The 12,709-nt window shown below is 36.6% G+C and overlaps 1 protein-coding gene across 2 annotated transcripts; it reads left to right on the top strand.

Annotated features, from left to right (window-relative positions):
• The first annotated feature begins 231 nt into the window (after positions 1-231).
• On the top strand, positions 232-8,177 carry LOC107830391 (uncharacterized). Of its 2 annotated transcripts, XM_075240877.1 has the most exons (8): positions 232-390; positions 573-650; positions 1,420-1,458; positions 1,556-1,813; positions 1,910-2,110; positions 2,204-2,296; positions 7,495-7,671; positions 7,773-8,177. In XM_075240877.1, exons 1-8 carry the CDS (start codon positions 298-300, stop codon positions 7,896-7,898), a joined length of 1,065 nt encoding a protein of 354 aa, XP_075096978.1. In that variant the 5' UTR covers positions 232-297; the 3' UTR covers positions 7,899-8,177. The 2 variants fall into 2 exon arrangements, with proteins under 2 accessions (XP_075096978.1, XP_075096977.1); XM_075240876.1 differs by having other exon boundaries at positions 1,556-2,110.
• Positions 8,178-12,709: the final 4,532 nt, after the last annotated feature.

Below are 12,709 nucleotides of genomic sequence, written 5' to 3' on the forward strand. Positions count from 1 at the left end.
AATAACAGTCAAAAATATATAAATATTGTATATTTTTTTATATATATACATTTTATATGTTATATACAAAAATTATACAAATTTTATATGTTTTTTTGGCTACCGAATGTAAATAATTTTTGGCGTGGGCTAAAGGTGAAAAAATCCCAACTAAAAATTGTCCTGCCGGGTCATTGTTCAGGCCCATAGTTTGGGCCATGGAGGTCCTAACGGTGAGGCTTTAATCGCCCAAAATAAATCTGACTCAATTTGAGAATTGATTTCCCTCCTTTCTCCGGTGGAAGAAATTGGGACAAAATGGCGGGAGAGCAGGTCGCCGCCGATGGCCTAACAACGAATTTCGCCGGAATGTCCAAAAAACAGCTTTACGACATTATGTGTCAGATGAAGGTATTTATTTATATGTATGTGTTCCTACGTATAGGCGTGATGAATATATATGTCCACATTAGAGATGAAATCGAGTTTAATTCTTTGTTCGCTTTAACTTTATTTGTTTTTCTCTTGCACGAGCTTCTTGATAAATTTGTGTTCAAATTTGTTACTGCTTTATTAATTTCTTTTTTATGCAGGGATTAATCGAACAGAACCAGCAACAAGCGAGGCAAATTCTCATTCAAAACCCTAACTTGACCAAAGCACTATTTCAGGTTTCACTTATTTTATATTCTAAGTCAACCTTCTAACCTGACTCATTTTGCGGCAAAGCATTGAGTATTGTTATCTTTTTTTTTTCTTCCTGCTGATGGAATGCTTAAGTTAAGGCTTTAAGGTTATTCAATTTATGTAAGTAATAGTCGTACTATAGATGTTATTTTAATTACAAAAGTATGAAACTTTTAGAGATATGATATGTTAAAAGTCGCTAAATAAAAGAATGAGAGTGTTCCTTCTCGAACAGCTTAAGCCTTTAGACTGTAGATTCTAGTATTCTTGTTAGAAGTGTAAAATAAAAGAATAAGAGAGAGAGATAAATAGAGATGCCATCATATGTTTGAACTGTAAATTCTTGTTTTATAGTCACCAATATGTATGATCACTACTCATAAAGGTTACATTGGAAAAGTACATGGATGTCATTCCAATCTATTGTCATGTTGGGATGCATGACAAAATCTCTTTGAAATATTCAAATGCCATGATTAAGAGACAGCTGCTATTTGCAAAAGGAACATAAATCACATAGTTAGTGCAATATGGATGAGAGTTTCACCGTTGCTGTCTCTCTCAGAAATCACAGTGTGTTACTTTGATATGGGTGAAAATTTAGGGCTTTGATGTAGTCTTCTATTGCGAGTGCATCACATGATTCCCAGATTAATTAGCTTTCAATCTTTGAGCTAAAAATCATTAAATTTGGAGTTCATCCGTTGATTTCTGATTCTCTGACTTTGGTTCCTTTAATGATGTGTTTATTAGGCACAAATTATGCTTGGGATGGTGCAGCCCCAACAAGCAGTAAGTTAGTTATAGCATCTTGAACATGTGAAGTATCTTTGTCCATATAAATATACGATTTGATGTAGTTACAGATCTCACTCCATTCTATCTTTAGATTCCGGCCATCCAACCGACAGGATCACCAAATCTACAGCCATCAGTGTCTCAACTTACAAAGTCAGATGGTCAGTCGGCTCCATCATTGCTAGGGAAAATTGGTATGCAGGATCAAACAAGAAAACAGCAGCAAAATCAATCTGTTCCAACACCGCCATCTCCTTCTCTTTCGTCATCAAACCTTCAAGCTCAGTCCCTACCGTCTCATCCGTCGCTGTCAGTGCGGCAATCAAAAGGACATATTGGTGGTCAATCAGTGCTAATCTCTTTACCACAATCCTCTCAAGTTGTTAACATGCCACCAGTTCCTCATCATTCTGCTTCACAGCTTCCATCTCATTTTCAAATGCAGATGCCTTCTGCATCCTCCCAATTGGAGCAACCAATGCATACTAGTGGTAGCCAACACCAGCATATGCAGCCACAGATGCCACCACAAGTGAGACCATCAATGCAACCCTACCCCCGTCCAATGCACCCTCACATGGGGTCCAATGTTGGTTTTCCGCCATCTGGAGTGCCTCCGCCACACCATTCACATCCTACTTTTCATGTAAGCAGAGGATGACTGTTCTACCTATACTGATCTGAGGGTTTTCCCCTTTTTCATACACAACATTCAATTTTTTTTTCTCTCATCATTCAGCCAACTATGAAGCCTCCAGCAAGCATGGGGCCTTCTTTTATGTCTGGGCAGCCACCAGTTCCAAGTCAGCTGCCATCCCAGCCGCCATATCAGGTGCCCTTGTCTTTATGCTCTACTTTAGTGAAACTAGTGAACTAGTTTTCATTTGGTGTTTTTGGTCATGTAAGCTTGAATCATTAGATTTCTTTCTCTGATAAAAGTTGTTCATAAGCATTAGGGCCTGCGCTACATTTTAAGTTCCACTGGAAAGAGGCCTTTCTTTCCATGGATGAGTCCTTGGTTCCTTGCCAAAATTTGCTCCATTTTTAAGATTTTTAACTTGTGGGATATATATGACAAAATGCAACACGTTGAACTAATGAGCTACTGGAAGAGATCTCATGACTATTATTCATTCATGTGGGAATTTGAAGTTGGATGAGTGCAAAGATTACGGAGATCTTGAAAAATAAAAGGATTTAAGAGGTCAAAATATGGCATAAATCATTACATTTTAAATGATGAAGTTGCTAATGTTATGATGATGAAATTAATGGACAGTTAAATTCTTTCAGTACCGACCTTCACTTACATCCCCAAGTCATTTCTTTTGTCCCTTTTAATCAATAAATGCATCCCTCAATCATTTCTTTTTCGTCCTCCATCTAAAATTAAGTATCCTGAGTTGACTCATGATCAAAGTTATATTTCTTTGACATCAACATATATTAAGTTATATTGTTGCAGTTGATACAATATTCAATAGTGCATGTACCACGCTCTATTGCTTGTCCATCATTATCTAATTGTAAACTTAGGTCAATTTAATCATCAGAATCTAATTATATTACTTTAGTCGGGATGGATAGAGTACATAATGATAATATTTCTGTGAAAACTGCTTTATCAAAAAAAATCAATAATAATTACGCCTTCTTTTCAATTGTATGCAACACATTGTCCTTTTTAATTTGTCCCAAAAGAATGATATCTTTATATATTTAGAAATAATTTAACTTTACACTTCCGGTTATATCCTTAATGAGATGATTTATAGCGATACAAATGTGTATGGATTGTTTTAGATCATAATTTTTAAAAGTGTTTTTTTCCTTTCTCTTTGTACCCTGTCAAACACCGTCACATAAAATGAGATGTAGGGAGTAATATTTTTGTGAGAACCTTGGAATCAATTTGAAAAGGAAACTTATACACAGCAACACACACATATATCAATGTAATTGAGAGACATCTATTACCACTAGGAAATTATTGGCGTTCAGTCTATATTATAATGCCTACTTTTAAAGATCTTTATACATCTTTGCATTTTAGAAACTTTAGCTACACTCATAGAATTATGTCGGCAGAAGCAAAGGACGACATGAAAAATATAAGGATTAGAAAAGTGTGTGATCCAAATGGCATCATTATGGAGGTTTAGTAGTGTTTTGGAGAGGTTGGAGTGGTATGGCTTACCAATCTATTTAATGCTTTACTACGAAGTGGTAAGATGCCCAACTATGGACAAAGAGTATGTTGATTGCTATGTACACGAGTAAAGGAGATTTTCAAAATAGTGCAAACTATCATAGCATTAAACTTATGAGCCATATGATGAAACTTTAGAAAAGAGTGATAATAGTGTAGACTTAAGTGCACTGCAAAGAGTGACAAAGAACCGGTTTGAATTTACACTTTGTAGATTTATAACATATGTTATATTTTTGCTAAGAAGATTGATGAAAATTTATCCGGAGAGGAAGAAAGATCTACATATGGTGTTCATAATCTAGAGAAACCCATAATAAAGTGCACGGAGAAGTCCTTTGGTGGTTAAGAAGAAGAAAGAACTTATATTTAATACATTCATGCCATAAAGGATACGTATGAAGGACTCGTCGCTTGCGTAAGAATGGTAAGAGATACAAAGAAGTTTCCGATAACTATGTGTTTACACCAGGGATCGGCATTGAGTTCATAGTCAATTTACCGTACTTATGCTATTTGCAGACAACATTGTCTAATTGACGAAACTAGTGAGGGTTATTGTGCTAATTGACGAAACTAGTGAGGGTGTCAACACAAAGCTTGACTGCGGAGAAGTACTTGGGACCGCTATAGTTTTTAGCTATGTTGCTCGGTCTCTTCAAAAATGCCATCGGGTGTGTGTCGGATCCACCAAAAGTAGTGCATATTGGGCTAGCATAAGAAGAATGAAGTTGAGGTCAAATTAGACGGGATTGCGGTGCCTAAATGCTAACAATTTGGATATATATGCTGAATGTTCTAAGAGAATGGTTTGATAGACGATGTTAATACACATAGAATCTGAATAAGGTTGTTAAATTGGAGAAGTGTTATCGAAGTGTTATGTGATAGAATGATTCCTACCAAAGTAATAAAAAAGTTCTATCAAACGATTGTTAAGACCAGCAATAATATTGTGCAAGTAAAGATCGGGCCTCTAAAGTCTAAAATATCCACAAGATATGTGTTACAAAATTGCAATTGTTAAGGTGGATTAAAAATGATCATGCCGAAGGTGCAGGTAACGCACTTAGTTGATAAAATAAGAAAAAGTCACTTGAGATTGTTCAGTCCAGTGTTTTTACAAGGGAAAAACGTTTTTAAAAAAGAAAAAAGCAACATGGTCTTTGGGACTTGAAGTGAAAAGCAAGAAGTGAAGTGCACGCTTTTTTTAAGTAAGCGTGAATTTTTTTTTTTTGAAAAAAATACCAAAAATATACTCCCTCCGTTTCAGTTTATGTGAACCCATTTGACTGGGCACGGAGTTTAAGAAAAGAGAAGACTTTTGAACTTGTGGTGTAAAATGAAGCACATATATTTTGTGTGGCTATAAATCATTGCATAAAGGTAAATTGTTTCCAAATAGGGAAAGAGGTCATTCTTTTTGGCACGGACTAAAAAGGAAATAGGTTCACATAAATTGAAACGGAGGGAGTATCAGTTTAGTACTATAATAATCAAATCACAATTACAATAACTAATATTCAACATCTAATATATAATGATGCTGATATTAAGCATGTGGCTTCAACTACAAAGCAATAACCCCTCGCAACGCTTATCACATTAAGCGACAAAGTGATGACTTCTAAGAAAATTGGTTTGATCATATACTACATCAACCTCCATTTACACTGGCATGTAGGTGTGAAACCATGGTGATTGGATGTGTTAAAAAGAATGAGGTATACCTAAAATCGCATACAGGAGAGTTGTCCCAGAGGACCTGCAATCTCCTGGAGTTCATGCACACCTAGAGAAAATATAGGGCATAATGAAGAAAAATATCTATATAGGCAATAGCAATTAGGTCGGATTAAGTTTGTTATGTTAGTAAATATAAAGAACTTTTAATGCTAAAGAAACTGAAATTTGTTAATGTTGAAACCGTCAGACTTAAATAAAACAACATGGACGGGAAGGTTCAAATAACTTAACTCGACTTGCTTGGGAATGTGGCGTGGTGGTAGTAGTTGTTGTATTTACTTTGTTCATCTTCATGCATTTAGAGTTGTCAATTGGAGACGGCTGCTGAAGACCTTTGGAATTTTCAGAGGATAATTACGAAGACCAAAGTATAATAATAACTGGTGTAGATAGGTTGGATAAACCATGCTATTATTGGACTTTGTGACTTATAAATTTATTTCTTGTTGTGATGCAATGTGTTCCTATACCAGACAAATTCTACCTAAGGACTAGGGATGGCAGTGGTGCGGTTGCGGGGCGGGTTTGGCTCAACACGCAAAAATTTCAACCCGCCCCGCCCCGCATGCCATTTTTTAGTATTTTCAACCCGCCCCGCCCCGCATCAACCCGCCGCACATAATCTTTTGCCCTCCTTTTTTCTACTTTGTTATTTATATATTCATAAATTTAAATGTAAATAAAAACTTTAAATTCATTATATTTTGTTGGTACGTACCTAATTTCAAATGGCAATTTCACTGTGTTGTTGAATACTGCTCATTCATATTTCAAGGTATTTATAAAAATAAAAAAAGGAAATTTTTTTAAAACTATCTAAAGTCCAAACTCTTTACATCAAGTAGTAAAAATACCCAGTAGAAGTAAAATGAAAAGTATCTCTTCCATTTTCCCAACCAAAAAGAAAAGAAATCTAGCATCAATGGTCCATTTTCTTGTGCAGGCCAACTAATAATTATCTGGTATCACTAAAGTTGTATGCTTAAATTTCAGAAAATTCAAGTAGCAGTTACTTTAAATTTTACAAATGAGTAGTGACGAAAGGAAGCAATCTAGGACAACGGAATGAAAAACAAAAGTGAATAAGGGAGAACTTGAAATTTGGTGATTGATTCTTCTGGCAGTAGTTTATGTTATTTTAATCCAAAATTTGCTTGGTATATTAAACTATATCAATATGAAGAAAAAGATTAATTTTTATTTAAGTCACGCGCAAACAGATGTTCAAATTCAAAAGCATTCAGATGAACCAAGACATTACACCTAGTATTTCATCACAAACCTGCAACAGCTTAATACATAAACCTGCAGCAGCTTAATCACAAACCCGCAACCCGCCCCGCCCCGCTATGAATTTTAAAAAGAATTATTTTAACCCGCCCCGCCCCGCCCCGCCCCGCATAAGTTTAAACCCGCACTGCCCCGCACCCGCACCGCCCCATTGCCATCCCTACTAAGGACTGTAGACACACACTCTGCATTCCTTATTACTAGTGTTTCAGATGTACTTACATAACTTGCATCTAGGTTCAATTAAAACATGGGAGAAGTCGAAGCATATCTATTTTTGTAAGATGAGCTTCAATCAAGGTTCAAAAGCAATGTTATTTTCATAATAGAGCAGTTACATAGACAGCTAATAGGGCTTTATTAATAAATTGCCTTTCCACAAATTTATTCCTGTTTTCTTTGCTGTTGCTTGCTTGTATTTAGTGCATATTTTTGCTTTCAAAGGCAACCAGTTGAATATTTTGTCAAATTTTCTACTGGGGTCCACAATGTTTGACTGTGTCTGCCTGATAAAGAAAAAGTTTTGACTGTGTGTTTCAGTTTTCTGTTAGGTATTGCATAGACGAGGAGGATAGAGTGGTATCTTGTAATCAACCTTGACAAACTGTAGCTAGTTACACATTTTCAAAGCATTTTTCTGTAACATGGCATTTCATAGCAATCTACTAGATAAGTTATTAGTATAATGTTTCCAGAGGGAAAGAATTGGTAGGTACATTTTTTGTTTGTGTTCAACACTTGTGATCTATGGGCTTTGACATGCTCTTGTATGTGAGTGTATACAGATGGGAGGTTCACAATTGCGGACAGACTTCAATCAAGTTGGGAGTTTCACACAAGCAGATAGAGGATCTGCGTGGATTCCTGGTCGACCAGAGAATACACCAGGAATACAGTTTCCAGGACCACCACTGATCCCTGGCCAGATGGGTGCCGGCAATCAGCCTCCTAGGCCCCCAGCAGTAATATCCACAGCTTTATTTTTCACTTGGTTAGGTTAAAAACTAATCATTAGTTTTACCTTCAGTTTGAGACTCAAAAGGTTTATTTTGTCGATGTGCAGCTGAGTCCTGAGATGGAGAATGCGCTTCTTCAGCAAGTAAGGAGCCTGACGCCAGAACAGATTAACATGCTACCTCCAGAGCAAAGAAATCAAGTGCTTCAGTTGCAGCAAGTGCTCCGTCAATGAGAACCAAGTTCTGTCAAAGAACAATTGCAACGGGGGTGGAAATATTGGGTCCAGCTAATTGACTATGCTATTTATTTTGCTTTTTTTACAGACAGGATTCTCCTAAGTTTATGTTTCAATCCTTTATAGTTTCGCTCTTTTTTTCCCCTCATTAATGTTGATTGTTTTCAGGCGTTTTTAGGTTTGCCTGTATTTATGCTACGTAGCCTACAACTTATAAATTTCTGCCTGCTTGTCGTTTGAGGAACTCTTAGCTGCACAAATCGAATTCTAGTTCTCTATATTTTATCTTATGCCATCCCTCCCCTCTTCTTGTGCCTGTCATTGTAGTATATCTACAACCACTATGCATGGAACTCTATTAAACACGAGACTATGAAAGTGTATTAAGCCCCTCCGTCATGTCATGTCTCCTAATCGTCGAGAAGATTTGAATATGCAAATGCTTCTTATTAAGATTTTGCTCAGTCTCGTGGCTTGAACATTGTATACCTTTAAAGAGAGGAAATTTTCAGTAGCCAGTGCTATCCCCTGGTCAACTTCCGGCCAGCACTTGTTAGAAACCAGCAATTGTTTAAAAGGGCAGCTACAGAAGGCAGCAATGTTGCTGCTTTATTGGCTCTTCTATTCCGACATCCCAGCTCTCAACCAAATTTGATAACAAAATGAAGGGTCGCAACCTAAATATTCTTGCATTTTTAGATTATTGAATATGCTATATTATTAGATTATAGTTTTGATTTCGATTGCTAAACATCTTTACCGAGTAATTTAGCAACAAATTAAGTTCATCTTTCTATCAAATTTGGTGAAATTGTTTTATGTTTGGCCAAATCTTCGGGTTGTTACCACAATAAATACAATTTAGTTGAGCATCAGGTTCAATTTGAAACTATACAATTTAGTTGAGCATCAGGTTCGATTTGAAACTAAGACGTAGTTGTTTATGAATTATCATGTTTATAATTCATGCTATCAGTCGCTACAGATTCTTTTTACTGACTTTGCAGCTACCTAATGTTCCAAGCAAACCATAAACATAAGCGTAATAGAAAATGTTCCCTGGTTCAGATGATAAAGAGGACACGATTCAAAACGTAATATAACCATTTTAAAATCCAATAATCTCATAGCAACTGCTCATGTAAAATTGATTATTTATTCCAGTTAATTATGTGAAATAAATGGCCTTGTTGAAAACCTAAAAATTAATTGGAATAGATGCAACACCACCAATTAATTTCCACTAATGATAACAGTGAGTATTAACTATTAAGCAGTTCGATTAATAGTTTACCACTCCATCCGTTCACTTTTTACTTGTCCATTATGGATTTTGCACTCCCCTTAAGAAACAATAAATGAAGTGCATAATTTATGTTACGCAACGCCTTCCTGATGATCTTTAGAAGGGCAACGTAAGGCTAAGCAACCGATGTCAGTGCGGTTGTTGTCCGCCAATGAGGTCCTCGCCGCACGCTAGACTAGATTGTCAGTGCCGTGCGGGAAAACCAATGTCGTGAGCAAATTGCGGAAGCTGAGAGAGAATTGGGTTTTGAATGATGATGATGATTTTATTGATGAATGAAAATGCTGATTACAATGATGCGGTGTCGAGGGGGAGAGACACCAGAAAATGCTTGCTTGAAAATGTTTGATTGTTTGGTCCCCCTTAATAATGCTTAAAAAAAATAAACCAACATTACAAGACTAGCCCTAATAAAGCTGTAGAAGCACACTGAAATGAAAATGATGAAAACTAGTCTATGATTACAATGAAAAGGACTTAGATTATTACAAGGTAAAACTAAGTCCGATGGCAGCAACTTTGTCTTGCGGGTCAGGATCTGCGCGCGCGTTGCTGTGGGCGCGCGCGACACTTGATGTGCTGGCCTGAGGCTGGGCACTGGTGCTTGGCATCAGGGTCTGTGCGCGAGGCGCTGCTGGAATGGGCCTGCAGCTGGGCGCTGGCGAGGCATCAGGATCAGCGCGCGCGGCATTGTCAGGGCGCGCGGCGCTGTTGTCATTGGCCAGCCCTTGGGCGCTGGCGAGAGGCATCGGTGGGGCGACAGAGGCACATGCGCGCTTGTCACTTGGCGCAGCCAAGACCACGGGGCCGACCATGGCGCTAGGCATTGTGAGGCTTGCTAGGCCGCCATGGGGCGCGGCCAAGGGGTCATGGGGCATGTCTGGAAAGCAGCCCATGACATTTATCATGATACTCATATTAATTGATGCATATGTTTAATGAATTTGAAAAAATGATTTGAAATAAGTAATTAATATTGTGGGTATAACAGGAAAAAGAAAATTATCTTCTTTTGATATGCTAAAAGTAACAAGTAAAAATAAAAATTTATTTTTAGAAAAGTGAATGGAGAGAGTAGATTTCTAGTATAGAAATAAACTTTTGTAATAAGACTTGCTGTTTGCTTCTTTTGGCCAGTTGAGCGAATGGGTGGCCGTATATGACGCCCTCTAGGCTCTAGCTCAATTTTCTTTATATTGAGTCTTAATATACAAACTTACAAGAGCCAAAAGAAAAATACAAAATGCAACTATCAGAATCTTTAGTGCCTTAATTTTAGCTGCTTTACCAATAGTAGTAGTGACTAGTGGGACTAGTGATGCTAACGGGCAAATGCAAATATATATATTATAATTTATAACCTGAGAATTATCCTCTCCTTCCCCCTATTTTTCAAGTGTTTTATTATGAAACACTGTGCTAAGGATACTCGAATTTGCCCCATATAGCATGATCTCTTTACTTTGCTACCTGTCCCAACTTTTTTCCAACTAATTACCAACTAGGATATTACCATGTGCATAAGAGAGGGGAGGGGTGGCGAATCCAGGAATTTCTCTAAGGGTGTTCAAATTTGAAAAAAGTTTCTCGATAATGGATGTTCAATATATGTTATATACCTCTAAAATCTAATATTTTATATATACACAATGTAATTTTTCGACAAAGGACGGTCAGTTGACCACCCTTGAAATGTCGTAGCTTCACCCCTGGGAGGGGGATGTGAGGCTTAAATCTACTTCAAGAACACAAGGTTATCCAATTTGTTAAGTTATGTAGGACCCCAAACAGTTCCTTTTCTCCCTCCTTGTTCATGCATACTCCAACAAAACAAGGCAAAATTTTGGTCAAAAGAGAGTCAAACTGAAAAAGATATTGATGTTTGAGTGGGAAGAACAAACAAATTAAAAGTAGCTATGAAGTTTCACTAGCTCTTATAATTTAGTGAAATATTTTGGAGAATCCCCACATATTGGTTTGCCCCATTCCCCTATGGCCTACCCCTTAAACTTGTCCAATGCAATGCATCTGCCTAAAAAACATTTCCATTTCAGCATACATCCCTTTCCTAATAAAGAAAAAAGAGAAGAACTTTAATTTTTTTAATATATAAAAATTAGTTTCTAAGTTTTATTACATAATCATTCAGTTGATGAATTGGCAACATCCATTAGATTTTATGTACCCAATCATATTTTAGAGAGGGTTTTGCCGACGTGGGTCACTCAAAAATTGAGTTGTTTCTTGAATTGACACTCAATTTTATCAAGAGACTTTTGGTCTTATATATATGGCCCACTTGGTGTTATTTTTGATGTTCCTATCCATTTTTGTTAGTGTTCCTTAATTATGCCTACAAGAGGATCTTTCAACAACTTGCTACTCACTATCTTTTTGGCTAATGACCCTACCAATTTCAAAATATTATTTGACGCGTAGAGTTAATTATTATTTAGTTAAAACACCATAGATCCTTTTTGTGAAAGTATTTCAACATTCAATTTAAGTTTTAAAGCAACAACGTTAAGCAGTAATACAAGACATTATGTAACTCATTTGGAAGACTTTTAACATAATCTATGTGGGACAATTACATAAGTTTGCATCATCAAGCACGGGTAAGTTACATTTTTGAAACTAAAAAATGGAATTTAATAAAAAAAAAATATGAGTTTGAGAATGCCATACAGCCCGGTGCACAAAGTATCCCGCGTTCACACAGGATCCGGGGAAGGGGAAGGGACGCCACAGCCCAAGGGAGTGTGATGTAGGCAGCCTACCCTGATGCAAGCATCCGTGGCTGATTTCAAGGCTCGAACCCGCAAGCTATAAGTCACACGGAGACAACTTGACCGTGGAGAATAAGGTTTGTAAAAACTAGGCACTGATACCTTAAGAAAGAATCTAAGCATTAAATCCAAGAATAATAAGATGTTATTTGACCCTTTTAAGGTCATTTGAAAACCGTTACGGTACTGTAAAGAAGAACTACATATTAAAACCCTCTAATATGAAGAAAGAATCTAAGATATAAATCTAAAATTTTAATTTTAAGGTAATTGGTCGAATAACTTGAGACCCTTATAAGCTCATTTGAAAACTTTACAAAACTGTAAACGAGGACTACATATTAAAACCGTCTTACGAATGTACGTTGATTTTTTTATTCACCTTTTAACTTAAAGAATATGAATTTAATTCAATGAAATTACTGAAGTAACCTAATATTTTTATAATAAATTTACTAGATAACTCAATCTAATCCATGCTATTCATATATCACATACATACCTGCACGTATAATATGCTGATGAAATTGTTGGGAATAAACCCCTACAAAAATAATATTCACAATACTAAAAGCGAAATGATAATGTAGCACCGAGATACAATAAAAGAGTGACAACGACACCAAGATTTTTACGTGGAAAACCCTTTTGAATAAGGGGAAAAACCACGGCCCCGAGACGAGCAACTGATATCACTATAGTAAGAAATTTTA

The sequence above is a fragment of the Nicotiana tabacum genome, chromosome 20 (genome assembly GCF_000715075.1).
Source record: "Nicotiana tabacum cultivar K326 chromosome 20, ASM71507v2, whole genome shotgun sequence".
Classification (NCBI taxonomy): domain Eukaryota; kingdom Viridiplantae; phylum Streptophyta; class Magnoliopsida; order Solanales; family Solanaceae; genus Nicotiana; species Nicotiana tabacum.